The sequence below is a fragment of the Lithobates pipiens genome, unplaced genomic scaffold, assembly GCF_037356315.1.
Source record: "Lithobates pipiens isolate NorthernLeopardFrog02 unplaced genomic scaffold, aLitPip1_a1.2 Scaffold_23, whole genome shotgun sequence".
Lineage (NCBI taxonomy): Eukaryota > Metazoa > Chordata > Amphibia > Anura > Ranidae > Lithobates > Lithobates pipiens.
Window position 1 is genome coordinate 49,611,303 of NW_027507785.1, and position 13,858 is coordinate 49,625,160.

Sequence of the window (13,858 nt, forward strand, 5' to 3'; positions counted from 1 at the left end):
TTCGAATATATATATGAATTATTATTATTTTTATTTATATTATATATATATATTTTTTTAAATTATTATTTTTGTTAATTATAATTTTTTTCCCCTGTGATTGGAGCAGAGATCAGTGATCTGTAAAACACAGCCACGCCCCCCCACAGTTAGCAACACGCCCCTTGGACACACTTAACCCCTACACTGCCACCTGCCACCTAGTGGTTAACCCCTTCACTGCCAGTTTTAATTTACAGTGCATTTGTATAGTACTAATCGCTGTATAAATGACAATGGTGTCAAAAATGTCCGATGTGTCCGCCATAATGTCACAGTCACAATAAAATTCGCTGATCGCAGCCATTTAAAAAAAAAAAAAAAAAAATTCATAAAAATGCCATAAAACTATCCCCTATATTGTAAACGCTATAACTTTTGCGCAAACCAATCAATAAATCCCTTATTTTACCAGAAGAATACATATCGGCCTAAACTGAGGAAAAAAACATTTTTTAAATATATTTTTGGGGGATATTTATTATAGCAAAAAGTAAAAAATCATGCATTTTTTTTTTCAAAATTGTCGCTATTTTTTTGTTTATAGCGCAAAAAATAAAAACCGCAGGGGTGATCAAATACCACCAAAAGAAAGCTCTATTTGTGGGGGGAAAAGGGACGTCAATTTTGTTTGGGAGCCACGTTGCACGACCGCGCAATTGTCAGTTAAAGGGACGCAGTGCCGAAACGCAAAAAGTGCTCTGGTCAGGAAGGGGGGTAAATTCTTCCGGGGCTGAAGTGGTTAACAAAAACCTTCCCCCCCCCCCCCTACAGTGGTGGCTATTGCTGGTTCATACCATTTCTTGCATAGGAGACACTACATACTGTATTTCTACATCAAAGCAAACTGGATACACTTACCAGTAACATTGGCTGTTATTTTGCAGGAGTTTGTCCACCATGTGCTCCACTCGTACAAACCAACTAGGAACGGCTTTATAGATGAGGGGTGTGTCTGACCTGGGGAGAGAAAACGGGGGAGTAAGGTAACGGGTCACCAGACATAGCTGGGGAGAGAGAACGGGGGAGTAAGATAACGGGTCACCAGACATAGCTGGGGAGAGAGAACGGGGGAGTAAGATAACGGGTCACCAGACATAGCTGGGGAGAGAACGGGGGAGTAAAATAACGGGTCACCAGACATAGTTGGGGAGAGAACGGGGGAGTAAGATAACGGATCACCAGACATAGATGGGGAGAGAACGGGGGGAGTAAGGTAAAGGGTCACCAGCCATAGCTGGGGAGAGAACGGGGGAGTAAGATAACGGGTCACCAGACATAGCTGGGGAGAGAACGGGGGAGTAAGATAACGGGTCACCAGACATAGTTGGGGAGAGAACGGGGGAGTAAAATAACGGGTCACCAGACATAGGTGGGGAGAGAACGGGGGAGTAAGGTAACGGGTCACCGGACATAGCTGGGGAGAGAACGGGGGAGTAAGATAACGGGCCACCAGACATAGATGGGGAGAGAACGGGGGAGTAAGATAACGGGTCACCGGACATAGCTGGGGAGAGAACGGGGGAGTAAGATAACGGGCCACCAGACATAGCTGGGGAGAGAACGGGGGAGTAAGATAACGGGTCACCAGACATAGTTGGGGAGAGAACGGGGGAGTAAGATAACGGGTCACCAGACATAGCTGGGGAGAGAACGGGGGAGTAAGATAACGGGTCACCGGACATAGCTGGGGAGAGAACGGGGGAGTAAGATAACGGGTCACCGGACATAGCTGGGGAGAGAACGGGGGAGTAAGATAACGGGCCACCAGACATAGCTGGGGAGAGAACGGGGGAGTAAGATAACGGGTCACCAGACATAGTTGGGGAGAGAACGGGGGAGTAAAATAACGGGTCACCAGACATAGGTGGGGAGAGAACGGGGGAGTAAGGTAACGGGTCACCGGACATAGCTGGGGAGAGAACAGGGGGAGTAAGATAACGGGCCACCAGACATAGATGGGGAGAGAACGGGGGAGTAAGATAACGGGTCACCGGACATAGCTGGGGAGAGAACGGGGGAGTAAGATAACGGGCCACCAGACATAGCTGGGGAGAGAACGGGGGAGTAAGATAACGGGTCACCAGACATAGTTGGGGAGAGAACGGGGGAGTAAGATAACGGGTCACCAGACATAGATGGGGAGAGAACGGGGGAGTAAGATAACGGGTCACCAGACATAGCTGGGGAGAGAACGGGGGAGTAAGATAACGGGTCACCGGACATAGCTGGGGAGAGAACGGGGGAGTAAGATAACGGGTCACCGGACATAGCTGGGGAGAGAACGGGGGAGTAAGATAACGGGCCACCAGACATAGCTGGGGAGAGAACGGGGGAGTAAGATAACGGGTCACCAGACATAGTTGGGGAGAGAACGGGGGAGTAAGATAACGGGTCACCGGACATAGCTGGGGAGAGAACGGGGGAGTAAGATAACGGGTCACCAGACATAGCTGGGGAGAGAACGGGGGAGTAAGATAACGGGTCACCAGACATAGTTGGGGAGAGAACGGGGGAATAAGATAACGGGTCACCGGACATAGCTGGGGAGAGAACGGGGGAGTAAGATAACGGGCCACCAGACATAGCTGGGGAGAGAACGGGGGAGTAAGATAACGGGTCACCAGACATAGTTGGGGAGAGAACGGGGGAGTAAGATAACGGGTCACCAGACATAGATGGGGAGAGAACGGGGGAGTAAGATAACGGGTCACCGGACATAGCTGGGGAGAGAACGGGGGAGTAAGATAACGGGCCACCAGACATAGCTGGGGAGAGAACGGGGGAGTAAGATAACGGGTCACCAGACATAGTTGGGGAGAGAACGGGGGAGTAAGATAACGGGTCACCAGACATAGATGGGGAGAGAACGGGGGAGTAAGATAACGGGTCACCGGACATAGCTGGGGAGAGAACGGGGGAGTAAGATAACGGGCCACCAGACATAGCTGGGGAGAGAACGGGGGAGTAAGATAACGGGTCACCAGACATAGTTGGGGAGAGAACGGGGGAGTAAGATAACGGGTCACCAGACATAGATGGGGAGAGAACGGGGGAGTAAGATAACGGGTCACCGGACATAGCTGGGGAGAGAACGGGGGAGTAAGATAACGGGCCACCAGACATAGCTGGGGAGAGAACGGGGGAGTAAGATAACGGGTCACCAGACATAGCTGGGGAGAGCTGGTGACACACACAGGGTCCTCACCTCCAGCAGAACGGGTAGTTGTGTGTATATGTGCTGCTATGCACCAAACGTCCACGCTCCTTCAGAAGCTTAATAATGTTCTTATCAGCGTCCTGGAATTACACAACAAATCGCCAGTCACCAAAACAGCGGTCCGGGTCTCGCCTTCCATCGTCCCATTTCTGCTCATGCAATGCTAAATGCAGCCCAAGGCCTACAATGTGAGCTGTGTGGGGACCAGTCTCAGGGACTTCTATTAGGAGAGCTGTGCATTGAATCCCAGCATGCAGGTTCATGGGTTCCTCTATTTCTTCCCCTATATATCACAGCTGTAACCATTATAAAGTGCCGTACCCATTCCAACATGACAATCTAATCAATCGATTTTTATCCTCTGGTCGGTTCTACTTTAACCTGCAAACTCCAGGCAGGTAGTGTCGTGGTTAGGATTCGAACAAGCGACACTTTTTACTTCTAGGCGAGAGTGCTAACCACTACACCACGGTGCCGCAGAATGTGTGCTAGGCACCGCCCCACCTGCCGCTGTTGGCAACTCCCCCCGCCGGAAGAAAGAAAGGAGAGCGGAGGACAGACATCTGAAGCCCCTGTGAGCGCTGGGCGATCTCCCGGCTGGGCCTGACATTGTTGCTGAGACAGAAGACAGAGCATTCGGCCGCTCGGGCTGCTCTGTCTTCTGTGAGGAGGATGGAATGACAGAGGTAAGGCTGTATTTATGTGCAATGGTCAGGCTGCACCTATGTGCAATGGTCAGGCTGCACCTATGTGCAATGGTCAGGCTGCACCTATGTGCAATGGTCAGGCTGCACCTATGTGCAATGGTCAGGCTGCACCTATGTGCAATGGACAGGCTGCACCTATGTGCAATGGACAGGCTGCACCTATGTGCAATGGACAGGCTGCACCTATGTGCAATGGACAGGCTGCACCTATGTGCAATGGCTAGGCTGGTCAGGCTGCACCTATGTGCAATGGTCAGGTGGTCAGGCTGCACTTATGTGCAATGGTCAGGCTGCACCTATGTGCAATGGTCAGGCTGCACCTATGTGCAATGGTCAGGCTGCACCTATGTGCAATGGTCAGGCTGCACCTATGTGAAATGGTCAGGTTGCACCTATGTGCAATGGTCAGGCTGCACATAGGTGCAGCAATGGTCAGGCTGCACATAGGTGCAGCAATGGTCAGGCTGCACCTATGTGCAGCAATGGTCAGGCTGCACCTATGTGCAATGGTCAGGCTGCACCTATGTGCAATGGTCAGGCTGCACCTATGTGCAATGGCTAGGCTGGTCAGGCTGCACCTATGTGCAATGGTCAGGCTGCACCTATGTGCAATGGTCAGGCTGCACCTATGTGCAATGGTCAGGCTGCACCTATGTGCAATGGTCAGGCTGCACCTATGTGCAATGGTCAGGCTGCACCTATGTGCAATGGTCAGGCTGCACCTATGTGCAATGGTCAGGCTGCACCTATGTGCAATGGTCAGGCTGCACCTATGTGCAATGGTCAGTCTGGACTTATGTGCAATGGTCAGTCTGGACTTATGTGCAATGGTCAGTCTGGACTTATGTGCAATGGTCAGTCTGGACTTATGTGCAATGGTCAGGCTGCACCTATGTGCAATGGTCAGGCTGCATTTCATGGGCACTGGTAAATATTTTAGGACACAATTTGGTTCAGTATATTTTTTTTTTCTAGTTTTCCTCCTCTAAAACCTAGGTGCGTCTTATGGAGCGAAAAATATGCTACCTTGTCCCCAGGATCCTGCGATGTCCCCCCGCTGTGTCTGGGAAATAATTCAAATTCAAAAAATAGAAAATTCATAACACCTACAGTACAGTGTAATCTTACAGATTACATTACTGTATGAAATCATTTCACATCCCTTTTGTCCCCTAGTGGTTTGTCCAGTGCCCTGCATGCAGTTCTATATTATAAATACTCTTCTTTCTGCCTGGAAACTGGAGATTGTCCATAGCAACTGAAAAGTGTCCCTTTACGTCAAAAGTGGTTTTAGACCACCTAGAAAACAGCGATAATAAATTAGAACACTTGCAGAATTGAGCGATAGTGAAACGCAGGGAAATTCATTTTATTATATTATAAGTATTTATAGTTATTTATTATATTATTTTTTATAATTTATAGTTATTTATTATAATTTATGATTTTGCGTTTCAAACTTTATCATACCTGGGATGTCTACTAGACTCTTGTTTGGACAAATTTAAGTGTGTTATTGCTAAGAATTTCAGGCCTACAATATAAAACGGCAAATTTCTATGCAAAACAATGGTACCGCTTTGAATCATAACGCCAGGGAGGTTAAAGCGGAGGTCCACCCTAAAGTGGACCTTCCGCTCATTGGAATCCTCCCCCCCTCCCGCGCCACAATTGGCACCTTTCAGGGGGGAGGGGGGTGCAGGTACCTGTACAGTACAGGTATCTGCACCCACTTCCGGCGTAGATTCTGCAGAAGGTACGCCCCTTTCCGCAGAATCGACGCCCCCTTTCTGAAAGTCCCCCGCTGCCTGCTGGGAAACACACGGATCCCAGAGACAGCGGGGACCATCTTTATTGCGCAGCGCGATCCGCGCGTGCGCAGTAGGGAACCAGGAAATGAAGCCGAAAGGCCCTACTTCCTGATTCCCATAGCCAAGATGGCAGCGGCAGCACCCGAGAGACGATCGAGAGATCGGCTTCGGGTGCCGACATCGCGGGCGCGCTGGGCAGGTAAGTGTCACCATTTTAAAAGTCAGCAGCTGCAGTATTTGTAGCTGCAGGCTTTTTTTTTTTAAACGGCGGAACTCCCGCTTTAAATAACTTTAATATATGCAAAATAAAATCTTCGGCACAGAGAAACCCTTAAAGTGATTTTAAAGCCCTATAGAATACCTAAACATTTTTTTTACTGTAAGGCCCCTTTCACACTGCATGCGACTTGAAAGTCACGTGATTTTACCGCGATTTCAGGGCATGCCTGTGTAAACTTTAGGATCTTTGGACCTCAACACGCATCAAATGGGACCAAAGTATTACAGGGACTACTTTGAAGTCGGTGAGACTTGAAGTCGCACAGATATGAATGGTACTTTCATTGGAAATAATGGGGTACGACTTGTCACACGACTTTGCAGTCCCAAGTCGCACAAGTGTGAATACAGAGAATTAAGGTAAAAATTCTTTAGGCTTTAGAACCATTTTAAGGGATAGCAAGTTGGCACCTGCATCTGTTCTGCTCACCCTAATATAGGCTTCTGACCGTTATAAATCCAGCAGTGACAGTATAATAATAATAATAATAATATACAACCTTGACATATTGCCCAGCAAAGTCAGTGACCTCCGGAGTGAAGCAGCCAGAAGCATTAACAGGACACACTGGCACCGAGTCCTTCTGGATAATGTTGAAGTCCATGCAAACCCGATAATCATCCTGCAGGGAGATCACACCAAACATATTAGTAGGGAAAGGTATACAGAAAAAACATGCAAAGATCTCACTGCGGACCACTGCTACACATAAATGGCTGGGTATGGGCTGCAGAAAAATATCTGCTATAAACATTGAATGAGAAATACCCCACCAGTATGGGTCATCTACTCCTATGCTATCCCAAGTGCAGCTAGTGTAGCAGCCCCCCCCCCCCCATTATAGATCATGTATTCCCCTCTCAATACTACAGTGTGCACATCCCTTATAGATCATATACGCCCCCCCCCCCCTTTTCATAATGATTTATGCTTTCCGATTCTGCAAAATGCTAAACAAGGTGTACGAAAAGTCTTTTCTTGGCAGCAGTGCGGATATTTTACTTCACACAGCTCATATATGCCATCTAGAGGATCAAGAGCAGAACTACACCAAAACAGCTTGAGAAAGACTCCCGTGTCAGTTTTTGGTGGGGGCCTCTCAACCTTCCGCCTGCTCTCCGCAGACCCCCGCACCTTCCGCCTGCTCTCCGCAGACCCCGGCACCTTTCGCCTGCTCTCTGCAGACCCCGGCACCTTCCGCCTGCTCTCCGCAGACCCCGGCACCTTCCGCCTGCTCTCCGCAGACCCCAACACTTTCTTCCTGCTCCTGCCCTCTGCAGACCCCACCATCTTCCATCTGCACTCTGCAGACCCTTGAACCTTCCACCTGCCCTCTGAAGACCCTTGAACCTTCCATCTGCCATCTGCAGACCCTTGAACCTTCCATCTGCCCTCTGCAGACCCTTGAACCTTCCATCTGCCCTCTGCCGACCCCAACACTTTCTGCCTGCTCCTACAGACCCTAGAACCTTCCATCTGCTCTCTGCAGAGCCTAGAACCTTCCATCTGCCCTCTGCACACCCCAACACTTTCTGCCTGCTCCTGCTCTCTGCAGACTCCAGCACCTTACTTCTGCTCTCTGCAGACCCTAGAACCTTCCATCTTCCCTCTGCAGACCCCGACACTTGTTGCCTGCTCCTGCTCTCCGCGGACCCCAGCACCTACCACCTGCTCTCTGCAAACCCCAGCATCTTCCATCTGCTCTTTGCGGAACCCAGCACTTTCTACCTGCTCTTTGCCGACCTCGGGCGCCTTCCGTTTGGTCTCTGCAGACACTAGAGATTTAAAAAGCAGCCATACTTTCTTTACAACATTATTAAATAGTCAAACCCACTAAATGAAATGCAAACACATAGATTTTATTTTTTTTTATTTTTTTTTTACACTGCAATGAACACTCAGGAGCCAGAAGAGAGCATTCAGCCAAATGTCACACTTCAAAATATCTCAGGTCTGACATTCAGGCAAAGTAAATTTCACTAAATATAGGGGTCAAAAATAAGATATGTATGTTCACACAGTTCTAATACTTGAAGGCTGAATATTCAAATTCTTGGTACACAAAGAAGACAGACATTTCAGTTTTACTCACCGCGCCAAAGTATGGAGCTTGATGAACCACCCCGGTGCCCTCTTCAGATTTTACATAATTGTCAAAGACAATAATGAATGCCCCACTGTCCGCGGCCTGAAAACACCAATCACATCATCAGATTCATTACAAGAGATCTCATAGCTTATAAAAGGAATACAATGCCTTGAAAAAGTATTCATACCCCTTGACATTTCCCACATTTTGTCAGGTTACAACCAAAGATGTAAATGTATTTTATTGGGATTTTATATGATAGACCAACATAAAGTGGCACATCATTGTGAAGTGGAAGGAAAATGATAAACGGATTTTAATTTTCTTTTACAAATAACTATGTGAATAATGTGGCGTGCATTTGTATTCAGCCCCCTTTACTCTGATACCCCTAACTAAAATCTAGTGGAACCAATTGCCTTCAGAAGTCACCTAATTCGTAAATAGAGTCCACCTGTGTGCAATGTAGTCTCAGTATAAATGCAGCTGTTCTGGGAAGCCCTCAGAGTTTTGTTAGAGGACCTTCATGAACAGACAGCATCATGAAGGCCGAGGAACACACCAGACAGGTCAGGGATAAAGTTGTGGAGAAGTGTAAAGCAGGGTTAGGTTATAAAAAAATCTCCCAAGCTTTGAACATCTCACAGAGCTCTGTTCAATCCATCATCAGAAAATGGAAAGAGTATGGCACAACTGCAAACCCACCAAGACTAGGCCGTCCACCTAAACTGACCGACCGGGCAAGGAGAGCATTCATCAGAGAAGAGCCAAGAGGTCCATGGTAACTCTGGAGGAGCTGCAGAGATCCACAGCTCAGGGGGGAGAATCTGTCCACAGGACAACTATTAGTCGTCTCTCCACAAATCTGCCCTTTATGGAAGAGTGACAAGAAGAAAGACATTGGTGAAAGAAAGTCATAAGAAGTCCTGTTTGCAGTTTGTGAGAAGCCATGTGGGGGACACAGCAAACATGTGGAAGAAGGTGATCTGGTCAGATGAGACCAAAATTGAACATTTTGACCTAAAAGCAAAACGCTATGTGTGGGGGAAAGCTAACACTGCACATCAACCTGAACACACCATCCCCACTGTGAAACATGGTGGTGGCAGCATCATATTGTGGGGCTTTTATTCAGCAGGGACAGGGAATCTGGTCAGAGTTGATGGGAAGATGGATGGAGCCAAATACAGGACAATCTTAGAAGAAAACCTCTTAGAGTTTGCAAAAGACTTGAGACCGGGGCGGAGGTTCACCTTCCAGCAGGACAACGACCCCAAACATCCAGCCAGAGCTACAATGGAATGGTTTAGATCAAAGCACATTCAAGTGTTAGAATTGCCCAGAACTAAATTCAATTGAGAATCTGTGGCAAGACTTGAAAATTGCTGATCACAGACGCTCTCCATCCAATCTGACAGAGCTTGAGATATTTTGCAAAGAAGAAGAATGTGCAGAAATGTCCTCTCTAGATCTGCAAAGCTGGTAGGGACATCCCCAAAAAGACTTGCAGCTGTAATTGCAGAGAAAAGCGGTTCTACAAAGTACTGAATCAGGGGGGCGCCATACAAATGTACCCCACACACTTTTCACATATTTATCATTTTCCTTGCACTTCACAATTATGAGCCACTTTGTGTTGGTCTATCACATAAAAGCCCAATAAAATACATTTAAGTTTTTGCTTGTAACCTGACAAAATGTGGAAAATTTCAAGGGGTATGAATTCTTTTTCAAGGCACTGTACACCTCACATATATGTCCCATCAGTAATTCATACATTATATATATATATATATATATATATATATATATATAACGTTACAGTCACATGTACAGTATATTCTCACATACAGCAGGATCTGGCTATGCAGTCAGTACCATGACACTCCCACCAATAATTCTCTTCCAATAACTATTCATACCTTGGAGAAATAGTCAAAAAGGGGTTTATATTTCTTTCCTTTCAGATTGATTCCGGGAAACCTAAAAGGAAGAGAGATTCATTATCACAAAATATCCATCATAGCCAAATCCTGGTTCAAGACTACATCTTGTATAATGGTGTAACTGTAGATCCTAATCCTTGCTCAACCTTGTATATTGGTATAGAGTAGGGATGGGCGAAGGGTTCGGCCCAAGTCCCCCACCCCACCAGTTCATTACCAGGCCCTTTGGGGGCTAGTATGATTATTAAGGGGAACCCCGAACCAAAATGTAAGAAAAAAAATAAAATTGCATGGTGGTCCATACCAGACCATTATCCGAGTATGCAAGCTGTCAGACAGCAGTAAGAGAGGGGGCGAGAGAGCACCCCCCCCCCCATGAGCTGTACCAGACCATATACCGTATATACTCGAGTATAGGCCGACCCGAATATAAGCCGAGGCCCCCAATTTACCCCCAAAAAACTGGGAAAATTATTGACTCGTGTATAAGCCGAGGGTGAGACATGCCTGTCCATCCCTGTGTGTCCATCCATCCCTGTGTGTGTCCATGCATCCGTGTGTGTGTGTGTCCATCCATCCCTGTGTGTATGTCCGTGCAGCCTATGTCCGTGCAGCCTATGTCCGTGCAGCCTATGTCCAGCCTACGTCCGTGCAGCCTACGTCCGTGCAGCCTACCTGTGTCCAGCCTGCCGCCGTTCCGTCCCGTCCCGTCCCGAGCCGAGCCTCCGTCCTTCTGCTCTTCATCGGCGCCCATTCTAGGATTCAAAAGCCGCGCCTCCGTCGGTGATAGGCGGAACACTCAATTTCCCAGCAGTCTGTGTTCCGCCTATCACGGACATCCTCTCATCCTCGTCCGTAGTATGAGGATGAGCGGACGTCCGTGATAGGCGGACCACTGACTGCTGGGAAATTGAGTGTTCCGCCTATCGGATGTCCGTGATAGGCGGAACACTCAATTTCCCAGCAGTCAGTGGTCCGCCTATCACGGACGTCCGCTCATCCTCATACTACGGACGAGGATGAGAGGATGTCCGTGATAGGCGGAACACAGACTGCTGGGAAATTGAGTGTTCCGCCTATCACCGACGGAGGCGCGGCCTTTGAATCCTAGAATGGCCGCTGTCTGTCTGCTCGACACGCTGATCGGGCAGACAGACAGCGATGGCTCGAGTATAAGCCGAGGGGGGCACTTTCAGCCTCAAAAAAGGGGCTGAAAATCTCGGCTTATACTCGAGTATATACGGTACCCTGAAAATGGGGAAGGTGCTTTGGAGTAGCCCCCCAAAGCACCTTGTTCCCATGTTGATGGGGACAAGGGCCTCATCCCCACAACCTTTGTCCAGTGGTTGTGGGGGGCTTACCAGAATCTGGAAGCTCCCTTTAACATGGAGACCCCCAAATCCAGGCCTCCCTCCCTATGTGAATTGGTACTGGGTATAGTGTACCCCTACTATTTAAAAAAAAAAAAGTCAAAAATAGTAAAAAAGACAGGAGACACTTTGGGACAAATCCTTTATGAAAAAAATAAAAATGTCCCACATTGTAGATTCATCTCACGCCGCCCGACGACCCGAAAAAAAAAAAGCAGCAACAGCTCCGCCTCCATGTGAGGCTCCCGCCGAGTGATGCTTCGATGACAGCTGTTATATAGACGTCACATGGCATCAGAGGGGGGTGGGCGGGGTCACCCGTTTACATCACCGGGTGGCCACGCCCCCAGCTATATAACAGCTGCCACTGAGAAGAAGCATCACTCAGCGGGAGCCTCCCATTGATGCGGAGCTGTTGTGGTTTCTTTTTTTTTGGTCCGTTGGGCGGCATGAGATGGATCTACATCATGGAACATTTTTATTTTTTAATATACCGATAAGCCTTCCGCCCGCAGACCCCCACAACCACCGGGCAAGGGTTGTGGGGATGAGGCCCTTGTCCCCATAAACGTGAGGACAAGGTGCTTTGGAGGGCTGCTCCAAAGCACCCTCCCCATGTTGAGGGCATGTGGCCTGGTACAGTTCAGGACAGGAGTATTTTGAAGAGAATCATTTTTATTTGTTAAAAGCAAAGTTAAAATCAAGGTGTAAAGGTAAATCCTGGTTCCTGACTCTGCCTTGTATATTTGTGTAAAGGTAAATCCTAGTCCCCAACTCTGCCTTGTATAGTGGTGTAAAAGGTAAAATCCTGGTTCCTGACTCTGCCTTGTATAGTGGTATAAAAAGGTAAATCCTAGTTCCCAACTCCACCTTGTATAGTGGTGTAAATTTAAATCCTAGTCCCTAACTCCACTTTGTATAGTGGTGTAAAGGTAAATCCTAGTGCCCAACTCCACCTTGTATAATGGTGTAAAAGGTAAATCCTGGTCCCCAACTCTGCCTTGTATATGGATGTAAAGGTAGATTCTAGTCCCTAACTCCTCCTTGTATAGTGGTGTAAAGGTAAATCCTGGTTCCTGACTCCGCCTTGTATAGGGGTGTAAAGGTAAATCCTAGTCCCCAACTCCGCCTTGTATAGGGGTGTAAAGGTAAATCCTGGTCCCCAACTCCACCTTGTATAGTGGTGTAAAGGTAAATCCTAGTCCCCAACTCCACTTTGTATAGTGGTGTAAAGGTAAATCCTAGTCCCAACTCCACTTTGTATAGTGGTGTAAAGGTAAATCCTAGTCCCCAACTCCACCTTGTGTAGTGGTGTAAAGGTAAATCCTGGTCCGTCTCCTCCTTTATATACATGAATTTTGGAGCTAACATTGAACGGAGTGGTGGGATTTTCCATACCTGTCCAGGACTTCATACTCATCTTCAGCCTTGTACAGCGCAGATAGTCTGGCTTCCATCAGTATATAGACATTGCCATTGGATTTATCTGCAAACAGTAATAGAGAAGTTCATCTCTCCTCTGGGGTGAAGGAAGCTTGCATGACCCAGACAGAATATTTCGGACCCCACTCACCTCTCAGCTTTATGTAGATCAGTTCTGGATTGACGCACAGTGCCAAGTTGCTGGGCAGAGTCCACGGTGTGGTAGTCCAAGCTACCAGTGACACCTTGGGCTCATCCAGTAAGGGGAAGGTGACAATGACAGAGGGATCCTGGACATCCTGAGTTATAAACACAAAAGAAGACTCTCTTCAGTTATCTGAACATGTGCAGCCCATTGCACAGAGCGCCAACATCAGGAGACGTACCTTGTAGTTCTGGTGCGATTCGAAGTTGGATAGCGGTGTGTTACAGGCGGTGGAGAATGGCATTACTTTCACCCCGCGGTACACCAATCCCTTTTCATACAGCTGCTTGAAGACCCACCTGATAATAAGAGAATGGTGGAGCTCAGCAGGGGAATCCACCAAAGGCTTACACAAAATTGCAGGCGGTCCGGGCAGTTGGTACAAAATTTTATGGAGGCATTTTCATTGTCAGTGGAAACAAGTTACTAAAATGTATTCATTTTTAATCAAAATTTTATTTAGAGTTTAAACACATTTCTCATAAAACAAAACCAATACAACCATGCATCCCTTCCATTCCCACCCCACACTCACAGAGCAAAGGTGTCTGAGTCAGGCATCAGTACTGTCTAGCCCTATCCTTATGTCTGCTGCGCAGATTACCCAAACCGCCCAACTTACTTCACAATTTCCCAAATGAGAGGGCGAGAGAAAGAGGGCATGGGGGGAGCGAGAGAGAGAGCGAGCGTGGGGTGAGAGCGAACTTGGAGGGGGAGGAAGAGTGCGCGAGGGGGGGAGGTGGAAGCGAGCTTGGAGGGGGAGGGAGAG

At 47.8% G+C, this 13,858-nt stretch overlaps 1 protein-coding gene across 1 annotated transcript in view; it reads right to left on the bottom strand.

Moving 5' to 3' along the window:
• IARS1 (isoleucyl-tRNA synthetase 1) overlaps positions 1-13,388 on the bottom strand; it is a gene marked incomplete at its 5' end in the record, with an annotated part of 63,951 nt that extends 50,563 nt beyond the window's left edge. Inside the window, 8 exon segments of the mRNA XM_077451569.1 lie at positions 901-999; positions 3,248-3,339; positions 6,557-6,679; positions 8,150-8,245; positions 10,069-10,129; positions 12,861-12,948; positions 13,036-13,183; positions 13,271-13,388. Of these exon segments, the coding sequence (XP_077307695.1) occupies positions 901-999; positions 3,248-3,339; positions 6,557-6,679; positions 8,150-8,245; positions 10,069-10,129; positions 12,861-12,948; positions 13,036-13,183; positions 13,271-13,388 (825 nt within the window).
• Between the last annotated feature and the right edge of the window lie 470 nt (positions 13,389-13,858).